This window comes from Myotis daubentonii, chromosome 15 (assembly GCF_963259705.1).
Source record: "Myotis daubentonii chromosome 15, mMyoDau2.1, whole genome shotgun sequence".
Taxonomy (NCBI): domain Eukaryota; kingdom Metazoa; phylum Chordata; class Mammalia; order Chiroptera; family Vespertilionidae; genus Myotis; species Myotis daubentonii.
In genome coordinates, this window is record NC_081854.1 from 1,774,195 (window position 1) to 1,795,408 (window position 21,214).

A 21,214-nucleotide genomic window follows, 5' to 3' on the forward strand; every position below is an offset into this window, starting at 1 on the left:
CTCCTTCCTGTGGCCTTGGGTCCCTCTCCAGGCATCGCCATCCGGAGTCACCCAGGCCCCCAACCGGGCCCCTCCTCACAGCCCTTCCCTCACTCCTCAAACTCCACTGCCCACCCCCAAATGCCCTCTTTGTCCCATCTCCCTCCTTCTTTTTAATACATTTTTATTGATTTCAGAGAGGAAAGGAGAGAAACATCAATGATGTTAGAGAATCATGGACCGGCTGCCTCCTGCACGCCCCTCAGTGGGGATCGAGCCCAGACCCCAGGCAGGTGCCCTGACGGGGAATTGAACCGTGAGCTCCTGGTTCATAGTTTGACGCTCAACCACGGAGCCACACCAGCTGGGCTCACCCTCCCCCACCCACCTATTGTAGATGGAGAGCTACATGGACATGCTCCCATATCTGGGAGCTACATGACCATTCCAAAACCAGATCATGGTCATGTAGCTCCCAGATATGGGAGTATGGAAGGTGGAATTTTTTTTTTTTTGCTTTTTGAGTCCTCACCCCAGGCTATTTTCCCATTGATTTTTAGGGAGAGTGGAAGAGAGATGGACACACCGATGGGTTGTCTCCTACATGAGCCCTCACCAGGGCCCGGGCCGGGGAGGAGCCTGCAACCGAGGTATGTGCCCTTGACTGGAATTAAACCGGGGAACCTCTGGTCCGCAGGCCGACGCGCTACCCACTGAGCAACCGGCCGGGGCCCCTCCTTTAAAATCTGATTCATGAAAAAAAAAAAAAAAATCTGATTCATGGCTGTAACCGGTTTGGCTCAGTGGATAGAGCGTCGGCCTGCGGACTGAAGGGTCCCAGGTTCGATTCCGGTCAAGGGCATGTCTCTTGGTTGCAGGCACATCCCCAGTGGAAGGTGTGCAGGAGGCAGCTGATCGATGTTTCTCTCTCATCGATGTTTCTAACTCTCTCCCTTCCTCTCTGTAGAAAAATCAATAAAATACATTTTTTTAAAAAATCCAATTCATGGCCATGCACGGCCTGGTTTCCGCATCTGCTGGTGCCCGTCTTCCTCCTCTTTCCCTGGGGCGTCAGCCTCGAGTGCGGCGGGACAGGGGCTTCCTGTCGGCTCGCGGCTCTTCCCGGGCCGCCTGGCCCGACCACCAGGGGCCCCTGGGTCGGTGAGGAACAAGGTCCGGCCCAGCTCTCCGCGAGGCGGCCGTCCCTGCGCGGTGGTGACCCGGTGACTGGCGGCTGCTGGAGGCGGCCCTGCCTCGCCCGCTCCCGGAGCCCTGCGCCCCCGGCCCAGCCCGGCCCGGTCTGCAGGCGGTGGAGGCCGGGTCGCAGACCAGGTGGGTCCTGCTTGGTGGGAGCTCGCTGCCCGCTCCTCCTCCCTCCCTCACGCCGTGGGGTCACCCCTGAGAGCATCGCAAGCCCGTGAGTTCCGAGCCGCAAGCCGTGAGTTCCCAGCCGTCGGAAGCGGGTGGGCCAGCGCGGCTGGACCTGGAGGGTGAGGGGGGTCGAGGAGGACACGGCTTCGGGGTGTGTTTGGAAGTGGGGACTGAGATGGATTCAGGGACCAGGCGAGGGCGGCCCAGGCTGCTCCCATCACTCACCCGAGGGCCGGATACGAGAGGGGGTGCAGAGGCGGAGGAACTACAGAGCCCCTGGCCAGACCCCAAGGAGGTGGGACAGAAGGGCCACCCCCGGGGCCACTACACGCCCTCTACCCCCCCCCCCCCCCCCGCCAGGCCCGCACAGACCTCTGGGAGCAACAGCCTAGCTCCCGGCCACAGCCCTTTCCCTGCCTCGGAGAGGGACGTGGGGTGCCCTGCTCCTGGGGGCCCCAGCGCGTGTGGGTACCGCCCGCGGGTGGAAATGGGGGAGCCTTCACCTCCATCACCTCTCACCGGGTCCCCTCTCTAGACTCAAGGGCAGGAACGGCTGTCCCAGGAGCTGGTGGGTTCCCGAGAGCCCCTCCCCGAACCCCCCCCCCCAATCCCCCGCGAGGGTGGCGCCCCCACAGAACCCAGGACTGGGCTGGCACCTCATCAGTGACTTTATTTCTGGGCAGATGCTGGTGAATTGTTTCCACGCGCTTCTCAGAGCCGGCATCTCCGTCCCCCTCCTGCCTTCCCGGGTCGCAGACCACGGAGCCCGCTGCCAGGCCCCTCCCCTGCCCTCAGCTGCCCCTCTGCCCAAGGAGCCCACCCTTGCTCCTCTCCTGGGCCCCTGGCCCGCCTCGCTGCCCCCCATCCCCATAGGGTGTGTGCCCTGGGGGGGGGGGGCCGGGGACCATGCGGAAGCCCCTTTCACGGGTGGGGCGGCGGGGGTCAGGAGGGGTGGGCGGAGGGGAGATCTGGGTGCCTCCACTTCTCATTGCCCTTTGCGAACTGGGACAAAATTCAGAAGAAAAACACACGCTACTTTCAACTCAGGAAAAAGGTCAAGTCCACTCGGAACAGAAGCTCCCCCAGCCCCAACCGTGGGCAGCTCCGCCCGCGCACCCCCGCCCCGGCCCCACCTCCAGAGAAAGCGGGGTTTGGGGCAGAAACAGCTGGGAAGGACCCCAGGACGTTGGGGTACAGGGCGGCGTAGACCAGGGAGGAGCGAGGCGGGGCGGGAGGAGGCAGCGGGCGGCACCCGGGCGGGCGGCTACCCCAGCGGCCACGGCGGGAAGGGCCCCCCGCCCTCGGGGCCCGGCGCCCCGGCTGCGCCCGCCGCCGCCGCGCGGCCGTGGATGCGCTGGTGGCGCAGCAGGTGCTCGCGGCGCCCGAAGCCCTTGCCGCACTGCCAGCAGGCGAAGGGGCGCGCGCCCGAGTGCGTCTTGCGGTGGCGCACCAGGTGCTCGCGCCAGTAGAAGGTCTTGCCGCACTCGCAGCAGGCGTGCGGCCGCTCGCGGGCCGGCAGGGGGCGCAGCGCGGGCCCGGGACACGCGGGGCCGCCGGGGTGCGTGCCGCGGTGGCGCCGCAGGTGCTCCTTGCGCCGGAAGGCCTTGCCGCACTCGGGGCAGGCGTGCGGCTTCTCGGCCGAGTGGCTCTGCCGGTGGCGCAGCAGGTGCGCCGGCTTCAGGGCCGTCTTGCCGCACTCGGGGCAGGACACGGTGCCCGCGGCGGCGGCCAGGAGGGCGGGCAGGTCGGGCGCGGGCAGGGCCGGCGGGGCCAGCGGGGGGCTGCCCGGCTCCTGCTTGTAGGGGCGCGTGGCCTGGGCGTCCCCGGCAGCCGGCTCCTCAGCCCCCGGGACCGCGTCTCCTACGGGGCAAAGGCGCAGTCAGGCAGCGGGCAGGGCCGGGCGGGCCGGGCCGGGCCGGGGCGGGGGGGGGGGGGGGGGGAAGGGCAGCGCTGGGGAAGGGGGTTCTCATTCATTCATCCCCGTGGCTCCCACTGCAGTGCCTGCTGCAGAGTCAGTGCCTGCTACACAGACGTGCAAATGGGTATGTGTTTGGGGGGGGGGGGGGGGCTAGAGAGGGACAGGGAGTGGTACAGGTCACAGAAGAGGCGTGGAAGGGCAAACCCATGGATGGACAGCAGGTCAGCGGGTAGATGGAAGAATGGAGGAGAAAATGGGTGGATAAATGAATAAATGCGAGGGGATGGATGGATGGATGTTAGATGAATGGATCAGTGAATGGAGATGATTGGTGGGTGGATGGATGGATTATGGATGGTAGGTAGAGAGTACAGATGGGTGGCTGGATAGGCGGGTAGATGGGCAGATGATGGAAGGGTAGGTGTGGATGGATGGATAGACTTGATGGTAGGTAGATGGAGGGTAGACAGATGGGTGGTTGGATAGGTGGGTGGGTGGATGAACGGATGATGGATGGGTAGGTAGGTGGATGGAGGGATAGATGGATGGATAGGTGGGTGGATGGATTATGGATGGTAGGTAGATGGAGGGTAGACAGATGGGTAGGTGGGTGGATGGACGGATGATGGATGGGTAGGTAGGTGGATGGAGGGATAGATGGATGGATAGGTGGGTGGATGGATTATGGATGGTGTAGGTAGATGGAGGGTAGACAGATGGGTAGGTGGGTGGATGGATGGATGATGGATGGGTAGGTGGGTGGATGGGTAGAAGATGGAAGGGTAGGTGGATGGATAAATGGACTGATGGGAGGTAGATGGGAGGGTAGACAGATGGGTGGCTGGATAGGTGGGTGGATGGATGGATGATGGGTGGGTAGGTCCCTGTCCTGTGACCCTCCCCGGGTCCTCCCTGCTCTGGCCTCCATCCTGCTGCCTCCACATTCGACCTTGAGATGACCCTCAAGCTGCTCTGTTAGGACCACAGCCCTCTCCCGAGACCGAATTAGCATTCTGCTGTGCTGGCTGTCCCAGCTCTCTGCTCCATCGCCCCTTCTCCCACTGCTTCACCTGACTTCCCTTCCTCACCGTCACGCGTGTGGCCTGGACAGGCCGGCTCCAGTCCCAGCTCCGTGTGCCAGGCCTGGGCTCGGGACGGGGTGCTGTCCCGCTGGCCATAGAGCCCAGGTCGGGAAGAACATGACTCAGCTGGAACCAATGAGACATGACATGGGGACTCCGTGCAACCAGCTGAGGGTGTGGGCGCCAAGGCCCGGGTCAGATTGCCTGGTGCCACCCTGCCTTTGCTGGCACCCTATCTCGGTGAGTTACCCATGCCTGCACGCATGTGAGCAGCTACAGAATGTGGGCACTGCCGCGCATCTCTGGGCTGTGGTGGGATTTCAGCTCTCGGGCCAGAACCACACCTGGGCATGTCACCGGCGGGCGCTCTTGTCTAGCCTACCCCCCTCCACTTTGCCCTCCAGGGCGGGGCCCAGCGCAGGGTCTGGGGCCTACAGCAAGGAGGCCAGGGACTCCCACTGAGAAATGAGTGAGGGGCAGGAGGGGGACCCCGTGCTGGGCTGGGGAGAAAGCTGTGGTGCGGGAAGGGTCGGCTGCTCACCTAGAGCCATCATGCCACCATCTTCCTTTTGGAGGCCGACCCCGGAGCCTTCCATCACGTCCCGAGGGGCCCGCATCGCTGGTCCCTGAAACGAGACACCACGTTCTGAGTTGAGACGCCTGAGTGATGGCCTTGATTTTTCACCCCCTCTGTCCCCGCTCCACCTCCACCAATCACCGAGTCCCGTCACCAGCTCTGATCCAAGCTGGCTGCTGTGCCGGGTGGTGCTCGCTCAGTCACCCCATGTGAGGCCCATGAGGGCGCCCCCTCGCACCCTCCAGTCCCAGCCTTCAGGGGACAACAGCCTCAGCCGACATCTTAGCTGCAGCCTCCTGAGATGAGGCGCCACACCTGTTGCAAGATCCCAACCCACAGAGATTGCGTGAGATGCTACGTTTATTTTTAAACCACTATGGTTTGGGGCGACCTGTTACGCAGCAACAGCTGACCGATACACCTGCTTTGAATAGTGCGTGCTAGCTGCTGCTGCTGCTTTTTTGTTTCACTTTTTAATGGAAGGGAGAGGGAGAGACAGAAACATCAGCGATGAGAGAGAACCACTGATCGGGCTGCCTCCTGCACGCCCTCCACTAGGGACAGAGCCTGCAACTGGGACATGTGCCCTGACCAGGAATCGAACCGTGACCTCCTGGCTCAACCACTGAGCCCCACCGGCCAGGCTGCCTTAGCTTCTTCTTATTGCCCTTCGCAAACTCTGTGACAAAATGGGGTGTCTGCCTTCCACAGTTTAACCTGAGCCCCCACCCCGGCTTCTGCTCACACAGCTCCAGTCCGCTCTGCCCTTTCTCTGCCAGAGCCCAAGGTGGGTGGCCGCACACAAAACTATGTTTGTTGGCCCTTTAAGAGGGTGCCTGCATTCCCAACCCTCTCCCTGGTGGGCAGTAACCCTGCTGCTTTTCACAGCCCGATGGTACATGGGCACCATTCTCCCTTCTGGTGCTCTGGGTTGGGGAGCCCAGCCTGGGGTTTCGACCCCAGTTCTCAGCAGTAACAACCCCCGACCCCCAACAGCAGAGCTATCCCCCCAGAACGTTGTCTGCTGTCTGCGGGAGCCCGGTCAGCCCTTGTGCGCCTGTGCACCTCCTACCAGCCTCTAGGCCAGTGGTTCTCAACCTTCCTAACGCCGCGACCCTTTCATACAGTTCCTCATGTTGTGGGGACCCCCAACCATAACATTATTTTCGTTGCTACTTCATCACTGTAACTTTGCTACTGCTATGAATCGTCATGTAAATATATGATATGCAGGATGTATTTTCATTGTTATAAATTGAACATCATTAAAGCATAGTGACTAATCACAAAAAATATGGAATTATATATGTGTTTTCCGATGGTCTTAGGCGACCCCTGTGAAAGGGTCGTTCAACCCCCAAAGGGGTGGCGACCCACAGGTTGAGAACCGCTGCTCTAGGCGGTCTCCGCTTCCCGTCCTCGTTATCAGGGTTCTGTCTGGCTCGTCTTCGGTTGCTTATCGGGGTGGTGTGTCTATATTTTGGCTCTAATTCCAGTTTGGTCCTGGGAGCATGTCCGTGTAGCTTCCACGTACTCCGCCGCCGTTTTGGAATTCCTCAGAGCACGCATCCTGACAGGTTTATTGTGGCCGAACAGGCGTAAAATAAATGCGTACATTCGCGGCATATAATCCAGTGAGTTTCAACGTAGGTGTCGGCTCAAGGAACCACCAGCGCAGCCGAGGTGGGGAGCGCACCCCGGCCCCCGAAGTCCCTGTGCGCAGGCGCCATCTCCCTGTCTCCAGTCTGCAGCCGCTGGTGTGGTTTCCGCCACTTCAGAGCGGGTTTCATTTCCCGGAGCTTTAGATCACACCCTTTCGGGGTCTGGTTTCTCTCATTCAGTAGAATTCTTTGGCCGTGAGGATACGGGCCTACAGACTCCTTTTCTTGTACCGTCTTCGGTTTTGGTATTGGGGTCATGCTGGCCCCGCAGAATGAGTGGGAAACGGCCCCTCCTCTCTCTCCAGGTTTTGGAAGAGTCTGTGTGGAGTTGCTGTCCTTTCTCCCAGACGTCCCTGAGGCATGCCTGGATGGAGGGGTTGAGGCGAGGGGGGCAGGAACTGGCCTATCTGGTACCCCCCATGCCGATCTTTTATAAATAACAGTTTCATTGAGCTACGATTCACATGCCACAGAATTCACCCACTTAAAACCACGATTCCAACCGTCACTGCAATCCATTTTAGGATATCTTCATCACTCCCCAAATTAAATATCGAACCCATCCAGCGACCTCCTGTCTTCACGGACTTGCTGATTCAGGGCGTCTCATCTAAACGCGATCCTGCGGGACCCTGACTTGTGTCACTTTTTCACACGATGTTTTCACTGTCCATCCGTATCGCAGCACGTCAGTCCGTTCCTTTTCATGAACAAGTAATATTCCACCGTGGCCCTGACCGGTTTGGCTCAGTGGGTAGAGCGTCGGCCTGCAGATGGAAGGGTCCCAGGTTCGATTCCAGTCAAGGGCATGTACCTTGGTTGCCGGCACATCCCCAGTAGAGGGTGTGCAGGAGGCAGCTGATGGATGCTTCTCTCTCATCAATGTTTCTGGCTCTCTGTCCCTCTCCCTTCCTCTCTGTAAAAAATCAATAAAATATTTATCAAAAAAAAAAAAATAATATTCCACCGTGTCGCCATTCCTCATTTGGTTTATCCGCTCCCCAGCCAAGTGCACGTGGGTTGTCTCCACTTTTCGGCTACTCCGACTGCCGCTGGCCTGCCATCACTCATCCAGATGTGTACCGGTTTTGAGCAGATGTTTTCATTTCTCCTGGGTGTTCCCCCAGGAGTGCTGCCTCACACGGCACAGTGAATCCCCACGTAGGTTCCGTGACTTTAAGCGAAACGTGTAAGAAAACCAATTTTACCAGAGACCAACGGATACACACAAGAGTTCAGTCCTGTAGCATCTCACCCGCGTCGAATGAAACGGCGTGAGTCCCGGACCCGCTGCAGTCCCATGCCTCACCTTTTGGGGGACCCGCCAGACTGCTTCCCACCGCAGCTGCCCCATTTTACATTCCCGCCGCCACTGAGGCGGGTCCCGGCTCCTGGTACCTCCTATACCAGACGCCGAGTGGACAGATGGACGGATGAAGGTCCAACCGTCTGCCTCGCCCGGAGGAGGACCCGGCACAGGAGCGTGCAGGTGCCCGGCAGGGGTTTTGCATGAGGCCGACCCGCTTGTGGGACCCCCAGTGAGTTACCTCCCCCCCCCGTCAGTTCTGAGGGGGCTGGCGGCACATGGTCTCACCCCAAGTCCCCACTCAGACAGGTGTGTGGAGACCTCCCCAGCTCCCCGGTCAGCACGTCTGAGAGTGGAGGCCGGTGGGCTCCCCAGCAATTCTTGGGCACACTCCAGCCTCAGCACCTCCACTTCTGGGAGGACCCCACAGGCGTCCCGGGCTCTCTGGTGTGGGGTGAAGCCACAGACGCTGGACTGCGCAGAGGCTGAGCACCGCCCACAAAGACAATGGACAGAGCGGCCACAGGTGCTCAGGGATTGCAAGCAGGAATCTAGAGCCACGGCACCTGGGTTCTACTCCGCCCCCGCCCCCTAACTGGCTGTGTGACTTTGGGCAAGTCGCTTGACCTCTCTGAGCCTTGTAGCTTCCTCTGTGAAAGAGAGAGGACAATCGTACCCAGTACCGACCCCACAGGTTGGCGTGGGGTCAGATAGGCTGTGCTAACAGTGGGATTCGTGGGGGGCTGTTAGCCAAGCCCTATCAGCTCAGCCTCCACAAGGAGTGGGGACTGAGGTCAGGCGCAGGCGGTCGGCCGTGTCGACGTGCCCAACCCCCAACAAAAGCCCTGGACTCCACGCTCAGGGAGCTTCCCCGATGGGCAACACTCGGTGGTGTCCGCCGGAGAGGGCACGGGAAGCTGTGTGCATGGGGCTCCCCTGGACCCTGCCCGGCACCGCCTCCCTGAGCTAACCCTTCCATGCGGTCAACCATGACCCTGAGCAGTGATGGCGAACCTATGACACGCATGTCAGATGGCGAACCTATGACACGCGAACTCATTTTTTTGGTTGATTTTTCTTTGTGAAATGGCACTTAAATATATAAAATAAATATCAAAACTATAAGTCTTTGTTTTACTATGGTTGCAAATATAAAAAATTTCTATAGGTGACACGGCCCCAGAGTTAAGTTAGGGTTTTTCAAAATGCTGACACGCCGAGCTCAGAAGGTTCGCCGTCACTGACCGTGAGCATGGCGGCTTTACGACCCGAGTCCTCCTGCGGGAGGGACTGTCAGAGTAAGGGTGACCCTCGGATCCTCACTGAGTGTCCCAGCGGACTGCACCCTTCAAACCGTACCCCTGGGCCCTAGCCGGTTTGGCTCAGTGGACAGAGCATTGGCCTGGGGACCAAAGGGTCCCGGGTTCGATTCCAGTCAAGGACATGTACCTCGCTTGCAGACTCCTCCCCGGCCCACGCCCTGGTCAGGGCACGTACAGGAGGCAACCAATCGATGTCTTCCTCTCACATCGGTATTTCTCCCTGTCTTTTCCTCTCTCTTCCACTCTCTCTAAAAATCAATGGGAAAATATCCTAAAGTGAGGAATAAAAAAAATTAATAAACGAAGGAAGGAAGGAAGGAAGGAAGGAAGGAAGGAAGGAAGGAAGGAAGGAAGGAAGGAAGGAAAGAAGGAAGGAAGGAAGGAAGGGTACCATCAGCCTGAGGCTCCCACCGACAGCGCCCCCACTCTCCGTCACACCCTTGGTCCCCAGGCTGGGGAAACTGTTTGGTTTGCTCACTTATATACGGAATGTCACTCCCACAGGCCGCCTGGAGAGCCGGGGGGAAGGCTGTGGGGCAGGCCTGTCCACGCACAGGGAGGTGGCAGCTGAGGGAGGCGGGCGTGAGCAGGGTCTCCCCCCCCCCCCCACCCCGCCAGCCCCCAGCCGCGCTCACCCAGAGCTCCTCCAGCAGGGCCAGCGCCTCCTCGCCGCTCTGGGGCCGCCGGCTGCACACCCAGGCCTGGATGTCGGCGGGGAAGGCGCTCAGGAACTGCTCCAGCACCAGCAGCTCCAGCATCTGCTCCTTGGTGCGCACCTCGGGCTGCAGCCAGTCCCGGCACAGGGCGCGCAGCAGGCCCAGCGCCTCCCGGGGGCCCGGGGCGTCGCCCAGGTGGAAGTGGCGGAAGCGGTGCCACGGAGAGTCCAGGACCAGGCCCTCGACGGCCTGGCCCTCCTGCTTCACGGGCTGGGGGGACGGGATCTCCATGGGGGCCTGCGAGCCCTGGAGGGGGGGACAACAGCACCTGTGGGGAGGGACAGCCAGCACGGTGAGCGCACAGCCCAGCTTTTCCAGGACCCTCTGCCACCGCCCGCCGTGAGGGGGCAAGAGCAGGGGTGCAGCTGCACACCCCAGCGTCCCCACTTAAAAGCAGAGTGACGCCCTAACCGGTTTGGCTCAGTGGATAGAGCGTCGGCCTGCGGACTCAAGGGTCCCAGGTTCAATTCCAGTCAAGGGCATGTACCTTGGTTGTGGGCACATCTCCAGTAGTAGGTGTGCAGGAGGCAGCTGATCGATGTTTCTCTCTCATCTAACTCTCTATCTCTCTCCCTTCCTCTCTGTAAAAAATCAATAAAATATATTTAAAAATATATATATATCCCCTGGTGAGGATTAAAACAAAACAAAAACATACTGTTAGCCCTATCCGGTTTGGCTCAGTGGATAGAGCGGAATGAAGGGTCCCAGGTTCGATTCTGGCCAAGGGCACATGCCCAGGTTGCACTTCTGATCCCCAGTAGGGGGCGTGGTGCAGGAGGCAGCCAATCAATGATTCTCTCTCATCATTGATGTTTCTATCTCTCTCTCTCTCTCTCCCTTCCTCTCTGAAATCAATAAAGAAATCTACACTAATAAAAGAGAAAAATGGTAATTGGCGTACGATGATACCCTTTTCATTGGCTAATCAGGGCTATATGCAAATTAACTGCCAACTAAGATTGGCAGTTAACTGCCAACAAGATGGCGGTTAATTTGCATATGTAGGCACAATGCAGGGAGGCGAAAGGGAAAGCAGGAAGAAGCCCCCTGCCACTGACAGTGATCGGAAACCCAGGGGGGAGCTAAGAGCTGGGGGGCAGGGCAAAGGCGGCCCTGGGGCCTTGATCGGAGAATCAGGCGCCTTTGCCGCCCTGGCCAGTGAGAGCAGGAAGTAGGGGTGGAGCTGGCGATGGGAGCTGGGCACGGTCGAAGCTGGCAGTCCCGGGAGCTAGGGGTCCCTTGCCTGGGCCTAAAGCGGAGCCCACGATCACGGGGCCGCTGCAGCTGTGGGTCCCCGCTGCCTGGGCCGAACGCCTAGGCCAGAGGCATTAGGTCTGGGCAAGGGGCCGATCCTGCGATTGGAGGGTGATGGGGGTCAATGCCTGAGGGCTCCCAGTATGTGAGAGGGGGCAGGCTGGGCTGAGGGACACTCCCGCCCCCTACACACACCCAGTGCACGAATTTCGTGCACCGGGCCCCTAGTATATATATATATATTTAAAAACCATACTGTTCTTAATGTCACCCCAATAAATTCAATAAACTCTAGCCCAAGCCCTAACCCTAGCCCCTCACCCTAAAAATAAATTCAATAAAAACTTAAAAAAATAAAAGTTGAACTTCCTTCCACTAGGTGCCAGTAGTACCGCCCCAGTTCTGACAACCAAACCTGTCTACACGCATTGCCACACGTCCCCTGGGGACAAATATTTACTCAGAGCACAAGGGCTCCCAGCAAGTCTCTGCCCCGCCCCTGACCAGCAAGCTGTCCTTGGACAAGGTGCACCGGCACCTTCGACAGCCCTCGCCTCCGTTCCTGGGTCTAAAATCACACACACTAAACAGTGGCGGTAAAAATCCAAGCTTCTGTCCTGATACTCCACGGTTGTGGGTTCGATCCCCGGTCAGGGCACATACAAAACTCAACCAATGGCCCTGGCCGGTTGGGCTCAGTGGACAGAGCGTCGGCCTATGGACCAAAGGGTCCCGGGTTCGATTCTGGTCAAGGGCACGTACCTTGGTTGAAGGCTCTTCCCCGGCCAGGGGCGTGCAGGAGGCAGCCAATGGATGTGTTTCTCTCACATTGTGTGTCTCTCTGTCTCTCCCTCTCTCTTCTACTTCCCTAAGAATCAATGGAAAAATATCCTTAGGTGAGGAACAACAACAAAATCAGCCAGTGAATGCATGAATAAACGGAACAACAAATCAGTATTTCTCTCTTTCCCTTCCTCTCTCTAAAAATCAATCAATAAAAACTTTAGCCCCAGCCAGTTTGGCTCAGTGGATAGAGCATCCACCTGCAGACTGAAAGGTCCCGGGTTCGATTCCGGTCAAGGGCACATGCTCAGGTTGCGAGTTAGATCCCCAGTGGGAGGGCGAGCAGGAGGCAGCCAATCAATGATTCTCTCATCATTGATGTTTCTCTCTCTCTCTCTTCCTTCCTCTCTGATTAAAAATATAATTAGCCCTAACCTGCTTGGCTCAGTGGATAGAGCGTCGGCCTGCGGACTGAAGGGTCCCAGATTCGATTCCGGTCAAGGACAAGTACCTTGGTTGCGGGCACATCCACAGTAGGGGGTGTGCAGGAGGCAGCTGATCCATGTTTCTCTCTCATGGATGTTTCTAACTCTCTATCCCTCTCCCTTCCTATCTGTAAAAAATCAATAAAATATATTAAATGTATATATATATATAAAATAAAAATTTTAAAGTATTTATTTTAAAAAATAATAACAAAAATTTAGAATTAAATGCATGCACTTGTTTTGTTAATAGCGGCATCCCCCCGTCCTTACACCCCCCCCCCCCCCCGCCCTCCCCACAACTCACAAAGTCTCAGTAACATAAGTGACTAACTGGTTGGGGGCTTGCTTCACCCAGGTGCTGTGCTCAGCGCCTTCGTTTCCTTACAGCTTGAAATATCTTTTAAGTCGTATTTACTAATTTGAAAGAGGAGAAAGGGAGAGAGAGAAACATCAATTTGTTGTGCTGCTTATGGATGCATTCATTGGTTGATTCTTTTTTATATATATATATATTTTTATTGATTTCAGAGAGGAAGGGAGAGGGAGATAGAAACATCGATGATGAGAGAGAATCATGGATCAGCCGCCTCCTGCACGCCCCCACACTGGGGATCGAGCCTGCAACCAGGACATGTGCCCTGACTGGGAATCGAACCCGGGACCTTTCAGTCCACAGGCTGACGCTCTATCCACTGAGCGACACCAGCCAGGGCCATTGGTTGATTCTTGCATGTGCCCTGACCAGGGATGGAACCCACAACCTTGGTGTAATCAAGGCCACCAGGCCAGGGCCTCACAAGCACCAACTAGAACATGCATTTAAAACCTTGCTACGCCCTGACCGGTGTGGCTCAGTGGATAGAGCGTCGGCCTGTGGACTGAAGGGTCCCAGGTTCGATTCTGGTCAAGGGCATGTACCTGGGTTGCGGGCACATCCCCGGTAGGGGGTGTGCAGGAGGCAGCTGATCGAAGTTTCTCTCTCATCGATGTTTCTCTATTCCTCCCCTTCTCCCTTCCTCTCTATAAAAAAAAATCAATAAAATATATATTTTAAATAAATAAATAAATAAATAAATAAAAACCTAGCTACCAATTGGAATAGGCATTAAAATAAGCAGCAGCCCGGCCTGCGTGGCTCAGCGGGTGAGCTCCGACCTAGGAACCAGGAGGTCGGGCTCCATCCCCAGTGGGGGGCGTGCAGGAGGCAGCCCATGCATGGTCCTCTCTCATCACCGATGTTCCTATTTCTCTCTCTCCCTCTCCCTTCCTCTCTGAAATCTATAAAAATAAATATATATTTAAAAGTCGGGAAATAAAGGACAGTGGCTGGAGGCTGCCGGGGTGGCCTCGGGTGACGAGAGCAACCAGCTAAGGGGGGTTGGGGGGGGGGACACACTCCTCCTCGAGAGAGAGAAACCCAGAAATCCCCCGGAACCTGCTCAACTGCTCACAGTGCGCGGAAAGGGCGCCCGGAAGGACCCACCTGCACCCCGTCCAGGTGGGGACCATGCCCGCCCCCTAAGCCCCTCCCCCAAGCCTTTCCCACGGGTCCCAGACTCGTCCCTACGGTCCCTCCCCCCTCCCCTCCCCTCGCCCCACTTCCAAGGCCCCCCCCACTCCACTCCCTCAGCTTCCACCCCTTTCCTGCGCACGCCCCCACTTACCAACCCTCCCCCTCCCGCTCGCTCTCCCCTCCCCCTCCCCCACCGCGACCCCCTTTCATCCCCTCCCCACAACAATCCCTCCCGCCCTCCCTTCACCGGCCCCCAGCACCCCGCACTCCAAAGCTCCAACCACCTCCCCCCAATCCCGCCCTCAGAGTCCCCTCACTCACCTCACTCTCTCCGGCGCGGCCCCCCCAAGCCCCCCTGACCTCCGCGCACATGCGCACAAAGCTCACCGGGACTCCATGCCCCGGCAGGCTTTGCGCCAAACTCTTCCGTCCTACCCTCCCCCCCTACCACTCCCGGGGACCTAGTGATCCGCGACGCCTGACGCACCGCCCCCAGCCCCACGGGCCTCGCCGGCACTACATTTCCCAGGGGGCCGCGCGGCCAGCGAGGCTTCCCATTGGCTCCCTCCTTGGTGACCCGCTCACGTCCGTCCCCGCCCCCCCCCCCGAACGGCCCCGCCATCGCCAGGAATACACTTCCCAAGATGCACCGAGAGCTATGCCAATATGGCGTCGCCTGGCGCGCCAGGCTGCGGACTACATTTCCCAGAAGGCAGACGGGGCTTCCCATTTTCCCATTGGGTCGTGCGCCGAAGCCGAGCGTGCGCAGACGTGCGGCCGGGGGGGGGGGGGGGCGGTGACCCGAGGAGTGCCGAGGGAGGGAGGAGGCGGAGCCGTGGTGGCGTCGTCGTGGAGACGGAGGAGGCCGGACGCTGCCGGGCACTTGGGAAATGGGGCCCTTCGGTCTGAGGAACCGGCCGACCAAGAAGGAGGAGGGGCCCGGACCGAAGCTCCGCGCCAATCCCGGCGTGCTCCGTGCGTCTCCTTGACAACGGGTCGCCTCTCACCCCTCCCCCACCCGCGTACCTCAGAAGGTCCCGGTCCTTGCGGGTCCGGACGCGACCCTGGCGCCCTGGCTGGGCTCTGCCTGGGCGAACCTGATCCACAGCCTCAGTTTCCCCTCCGCGAATCGGGGAGGGGCCCTCCTGCCATGCGTCCCGTCGTGCCCCCTTCGGACACCGCGACTGCCTCAGTTTCCCCATCAGAAATGGGGCGAAGAAGAGTTGGTTTTCAGAGCGGGAAGAGAGCTGCGAGCCGGGTCGGACTGTTGTATTGTTCCCCGGGAATCACCCAGGGACGCCCCAAGAAGTCGAATGAAGTGTTGTAACGTACCCCGTGAATCACAGGACGCCTCAAGAAGTCGAATTAAAGAGTCACATTTATTGCAAATCCTGGACTACGAGGGGGCATTTCGCTCTCCCAAATCTCGCAGTGCCCTCTGTTATGGGTTGGCTCAGCGAGATAGACCACCGACTCAGAATTTAAATTTAAGAGCCTTTATTCAGCTGGCCAGCTGACCACAGCGCCTATCTCCCCCTCTGGGAGCTTCGGAGCATGTGGCCGAGACCAAGGGTGCAGTATGATCCTTTATAGCAAAACAGTGTTAAAAAAAAAAAAATACAAAGCATTTCATTAGCTGTTGCTTAGAAGTTCACAGAAAGTTCATAAGCGCAAAGGGGAGGTAAACGGAGTCACACCTGGCTGGAGCATATCATAACATATTGTTTTTCTAAGACAATCTAGCAATTTTTCTCTGTCACGGTTCCTGACCCTAATACAGTCGGTAACCTTTTCCAGGCCGCAGTCCCTCCTCCTCCCACATTCCGTAACCCTTCCATGCCGCAGTCCCTCACCCTAGCACACCCTCCCCAGCCCCAACATCAGAGTTTTATAGGCAAAGATCACAAAGGTATTGATTACATCCCAGGGTTTGGAATGAGGACCCCGGTTTGCACAAAGCAGTTTACAGAAGCAGACTTGAGCATGTTAATTATAGTTTTCGGTCTCCGATCACTGAATCAACGGAAACACATTATCTGGAGCCATCGGGCCTTGAGACCACTGAGTTGACAGGAACACATTATCTAGAGCCATCGAGGCAATTTAGGATAATTGTGCTGTCCTGGTCTCAGGTGCAGAAGAATGTGCTTCGATAACCAGTATGACCACAACCAATGGGGTATTCACATTACAATCAATAGGGTATTCAATCGATTGGGATGATTTATATAATTCAGAAAATCAAAATAACTTTCCTATTGTTAAAGCAAATAAGTACAGAAGCTAAACATCAGAGTTAAACTATAGTTTCTACCTGAGATGATTGCTACCATACTTCAGAAGGAGCCACATTTATTTCAAAGCCGGGACTAGGAGGGGGCAGTTGCTCTCCAAATGTCGCAGTGCCCCCTTGGCCGAAACATCAGACCGATATAGGCAAACAGCACAAAGGCATTGATTACCTCTCGGGGTTTGGAATGAGGAACCTGGTTTGCAAAAAGCAGTTTGTTACAGAAGCTTAGATTGAGCAAGTTAGTTGTCTTACAAAGATTAATTATAGTTTCGGGTCCTGGGACCACTGAGTCAGCGGAAACATGTTATCTGGAGCCATCGGGTCTTGGGACTGTTGTAATGTACCCCGCGAGTAAATAATCAGGACGCAAGGCCAGATGAATGAGTCATTTAATTAATAAGCCGGCGACCGAGAGGGAGTTATGGCTCCAAGTCTCCCAGTCCCGAAATGGTGGCAGCAGCCGGCTTATATAGGCAAAGATTACAAAGGTATCGATGACATCTTTGGGTTTGGAATGAGGAACCTGGTGTGCACAAAGCAGTTACAGAAGCGGAACTGAGCGAGTTAGTTAAATTATAGTTTTGGGTCTCCGGATCACTGAATCAAAGGAAACACATTATCTGGAGCCACTGAGGCCATTTAGAATAATTGTGCTGTCCTGGACTTGGGACCACTGAGTCAACCAGAACGCATTATCCGTGGCCACGGAGGCCATTGAGGCTAATTGTGCTGTCCTGGTTCCCAGGTACAGAAGGATGTGCTTCGATGACCAGTAAGATCACAATCCATGGGCTATTCAAACCACCAACGACGGAGCATTCAATCGATTGGGATAGCACACATAAGTTCCGAAAATCAAAGTAACTTTTCTATTGTTAAACAAAGCAAGTAAGTACAGAAGCCAAACAGCAGGGTTAAAGTTAAACTGCAGTTTTCTACCTGAGATGATTGCTACCATACTTCGGGGACCACTGAGTCCACGGAAACACATTATCTGGAGCCGCTGGGCCATTTAGAGTAATTGTGCTGTCCTGGTCTCCAGGTGCAGAGGAATGTGTTTTTGAAAGACCAGTAAGATCACTATCAATGGGGGTATTCATACCACAATCAGTGGAGTGTTCAGTCGAATGGGGTGACCTATATAAGTTCAGAAAATCAAGATAACTTTTCTATTATTTTATTTTTATTTATTTTTAATATATTTTATTGATTTTTTTTTACAGAGAAGAAGGGAGAGGGATAGAGAGTTAGAAACATTGATCAGCTGCCTCCTGCACACCCCCTATTGGAGATGTGCCTGCAACCAAGGTACATGCCCTTGACTGGAATCGAACCTGGGACCCTTCAGTCCGCAGGATGATGCTCGATCCACTGAGCCAATCCGGTCAGGGCAACATTTCTATTATTTTAGCAAGCAGATAATTACAGAAGCCAGATCAGCAGGGTTAAAATATTAAACAGCAATTCCCACCCAAGCATGGTTGCCACCATGCTTCAAAGGGAGAGGGAGAGAGAGATGGGAGCATCCATGATGAGAGAGAATCTTTGATCGGCTACCTCCTGCACGCCCCACACTGGGGATCGAGCCTGCAACCTGGGCCTGTGCCCTGACCAAGGATGGAACTGTGACCTCCTGGTTCATAGGTCAACGCTCAACCACTGAGCCATGCCGGCCGGGCCATCCTGAAATTCTTTTTTTCTTAATATGTTTTTAATTGATTTTTTTCTTTAGAGAGAGAGAGAGGGAGAGGGATAGAGAAATAGAAACATGCCTACCAGGGATTGAGCCTGCAACCTGGGCATATGCCGTGACCAGGAATCAAACTGATGACCTCTTGGTTCATGGGTCCATGTTCAATGGCTGAGCTCCACGGCCGGGCCATCCTGAGATACTTAACACTCTTTTAAAAACATGGGGGCTGTGCACTTTTTCACTCTGCCCTGGGCCCCGCACATGGCACAGCCGTTCCCTGACAGCACCTCGCCTGCCCGTGTGTGCAATCTTTACACACCAACACGCTCTCCCAGCTCCCAGTGCACCATCAACACCGGCGAGCAGTGGAATGAAGGGCTGGCTCCCTGGATGCCCTCCCTCCTCTTCTCCACCGGCAAACACCGCACATCCCCCACAGTGCAAACGCCACCTCCCCCATGAAGCCTTCCCAGACCACTCCCACCCCAATAAACCTGGACGAGGCGCCTCATCGGAGCTCCCCCGGTGCCCCTTCTCTCTCCATCTCCTGCCTGGACTATTGATTTTATGTGTCTTCCCCCCCCTCCCCTCGCCCCTCGTCCCGTCAACAACTCAACAACAGAGACCCAGGCCTTGCCAGCTCCCAGGGGAGGTGGGGAGGGGGACCGCGGAGTAAATAGGACTAAGGGAAGGTGGCTCTCACCCCTCTTCCCAGGCCCCAGGGCGAGGGTTCCTTTGGCAGCTCATGCCCTACCCGAGCCAGCCAGTGCCTCGCAGCCCGCTGTAATTATTACCCAAAATAATAATTAACCTTTCGCTGTGTGTGGGGCTGCGGGGCGGGGCGGGGACCTGGGTCGTCTCTGGGTCTCCAGCCCAGGCATCTGGAGGCTCCGGAATGTTCACTGGAAGAACAGATGATGGATGAGCAGGTGAATGAAATGCATGCGGGGGTGTGGGGAGTGTGGGGTGGGGGTGGGGGTGGGGACGCTCCTGGAAGGAATGGCTGGCCTGTCCCACAGGGAGGGCTGGGGGCGGGGGCTGGGTTTGAGCCTGAGTCATCTTCTCTGGGCCTCAGGAAACACTTAAGAATAAATAATTAAATTGCAAATGAATTGCTTAATGATGGGCTGCCACAGATCAAAAGCCTCAGTCAGCCCGTTTGCAGCCGGAGGAGCGGCTCAGAGAGGAGAGTTCAGAGAGTTTGGCGCACCTGCCCCCCCCCCCCCGCCCCCCTGCCCCCGGGTGACACAGCCAGAGCGGCCCAGGTGGCCAGACCCAGGTTTGGTGGCCACTGGCAGCAGTGGGGCCTCGTCTGGCTCTGGGGGACCCTGGGCCTCCCCCCGCCCCCCCCCTGGCTGGGTACCCTGGTCCCTGGACACAGGGACCCTGACTGAGCAGGGCCCGCGGCCGGAAGGAGTCAGACAAGGCTTGGTATCCCACAGGTCCGGGTGCGTTCCTCACGGGGACTGATTTGGGGGGAACACACATCTTAGGGGGCAGGTGAATTCGCAGATATGGATTCCAACTACGATGAGGATCGACTACGCTTTATAAATAACCAGAGGCCCGGTGCGCGAGGATCTGCTGAAACCGCTCTCCGACATCCCCCAGGGGTCCTGGATTGCGAGGGGGCGCAGACCAGTCTGAGGGACCCCGCCGATGCACGGTCAGGGCCGGGGAGGGATGGGGAGGGCTCCAGGGCGTGTCCGACCAGCCTCGCCCAGTCCTGATGGGCTGGACCCCAGCAGCAAGCTAACCTGCGGGTCGGAGCGTCTGCCCCCTGGTGGTCAGTGCACATCATAGCGACTGGTTGAACGGTCGAACAGGAGGACACTTAGCATATTAGGCTTTTATTATGTAGGATGTTGACTTCCTTCCTCCCTTCCTTCCTTCCTTCCTTCCTTCCTTCCTCCCTCCCTCCCTCCCTCCCTTTCTTCCTCCCTCCCTCCCTCCCTCCCTCCCTCCCTCCCTTCCTTCCTTCCTTCCTCCCTTCCTTCCTTCCTCCCTCCCTCCCTCCCTTCCTTCCTTCCTTCCTTCCTCCCTTCCTTCCTTCCTCCCTCCCTCCCTCCCTCCCTTCCTTCCTTCCTTCCTCCCTCCCTTCCTTCCTCCCTCCCTCCCTCCCTCCCTTCCTCCCTCCCTCCCTCCCTCCCTTCCTTCCTTCCTTCCTCCCTTCCTTCCTTCCTCCCTCCCTCCCTCCCTTCCTTCCTTCCTTCCTCCCTCCCTCCCTCCCTCCCTCCCTCCCTCCCTCCCTCCCTCCCTTCCTCCCTCCCTCCCTCCCTCCCTCCCTCCCTTCCTTCCTTCCTTCCTTCCTTCCTTCCTTCCTTCCTTCCTTCCTCTTTCTTTTTAAATCCTCACCTGAGGGTACTTTCCCATTGATTTGCAGAGAGAGGGAAAGACAGAGAGAAATAACCATGTGATAGAAACGCATCAATCGGTTGCCTCCTGCATGTGCCCCGTCCGGGGTCCGGGGCCGGGCAGGAGCCTGCAACCACGGTTCATGCCCTTGACTGGAATCGAACCCGGAGCCCTTCGGTCGGCAGGCCGGCGCTCTGTCCACTGAGGGAAACCGGCCAGGGCAATGACGTTTCGCTTCTTTCATCAGGAGAGAATCCTGGGGCAGGAGAGTGAACAGCTAGGAAACCGGTGGGCCAGTGGGAGGAGGAAACGGAGACAAGATAGTTAAACAAGGCCAGACAGTTTGAGCAACTCCCAGCCCTCCGGGTCGGTGAATCCAGGCCGCGTCTCCCCCGACCAAGGACACTGAGGGCGAGTGCTTTACGCCCTCCGCCCTGGCCCGGGACACGCAGCGTAAGTCCCGCTGGCCTGGTGGGCAGAGAACAGAGACCCCGTTCATGTCACCGGCGGCAGCTCAACCCAAGGACAGGTGCGGTTGGGGAGCAAGTAACAAACACTCTGTGAAGCCCTGACCGGTGTGGCTCAGTGGATAGAGCGTCGGCCTGCGGACTCCAGGGTCCCGGGTTCGATTCCGGTCAAGGGCCTGTACCTTGGTTGCGGGCACATCCCCAGTGGGGGGTGTGCAGGAGGCAGCTGATCGATGTGTCTCTCTCATCGATGTTTCTAACTCTCTCTCCCTCTCCCTTCCTCTCTGTAAAAAATCAATAAAATATATTAAAAAAAAATAAAAAACGCTGTGAAAGCCAGGCAGGCCCAAGATGAAAGCAAAGCAGTGAGGCAGGCCCATGAGAACAACCCACACTCCCCTCACGCTCACTGTGACGCATCAGCGTATTAAAC

The 21,214-nt window shown here is 57.2% G+C and overlaps 3 protein-coding genes across 6 annotated transcripts in view; 1 reads left to right on the forward strand and 2 right to left on the reverse strand.

Annotated features, from left to right (window-relative positions):
* Positions 1-2,079, reverse strand: part of LOC132216028 (zinc finger and SCAN domain-containing protein 5B-like) — a 24,750-nt gene extending 22,671 nt beyond the window's left edge. Inside the window, exon 1 of the mRNA XM_059665011.1 lies at positions 2,007-2,079. The gene's annotated coding sequence lies outside the window, so the exon portion shown is untranslated. The remainder of the gene's footprint in view (positions 1-2,006) is intronic.
* Positions 1-21,214, forward strand: part of LOC132216037 (popy Class I histocompatibility antigen, A-1 alpha chain-like) — a 296,300-nt gene that overhangs the window by 103,428 nt on the left and 171,658 nt on the right. The gene's annotated exons all lie outside the window — the stretch shown is intronic.
* Positions 2,001-14,481, reverse strand: ZNF444 (zinc finger protein 444). Of its 4 annotated transcripts, XM_059665077.1 has the most exons (6): positions 14,295-14,481; positions 12,765-12,874; positions 11,952-12,057; positions 9,852-10,200; positions 4,892-4,976; positions 2,001-3,210 (listed from the first exon to the last, which is right to left on the reverse strand). In XM_059665077.1, exons 4-6 carry the CDS (start codon positions 10,161-10,163, stop codon positions 2,615-2,617), a joined length of 993 nt encoding a protein of 330 aa, XP_059521060.1. In that variant the 5' UTR covers positions 10,164-10,200; positions 11,952-12,057; positions 12,765-12,874; positions 14,295-14,481; the 3' UTR covers positions 2,001-2,614. The 4 variants fall into 4 exon arrangements, with proteins under 4 accessions (XP_059521060.1, XP_059521058.1, XP_059521059.1 ...); XM_059665075.1 differs by lacking the exon at positions 12,765-12,874; XM_059665076.1 differs by lacking the exons at positions 11,952-12,057; positions 12,765-12,874.

Excerpts from the sequence above, each read along its gene's own strand:
- ZNF444 (XM_059665076.1), bottom strand. The coding sequence starts at position 10,163 with ATGGAGATCCCGTCCCCCCAGCCCGTGAAGCAGGAGGGCCAGGCCGTC. Across the intron at positions 4,977-9,851 it reads CCCTGCTGGAGGAGCTCTGG|GGACCAGCGATGCGGGCCCC; the intron begins GTGAGCGCGGCT and ends GTCTCGTTTCAG. Across the intron at positions 3,211-4,891 it reads TGGTGGCATGATGGCTCTAG|GAGACGCGGTCCCGGGGGCT; the intron begins GTGAGCAGCCGA and ends TTTGCCCCGTAG.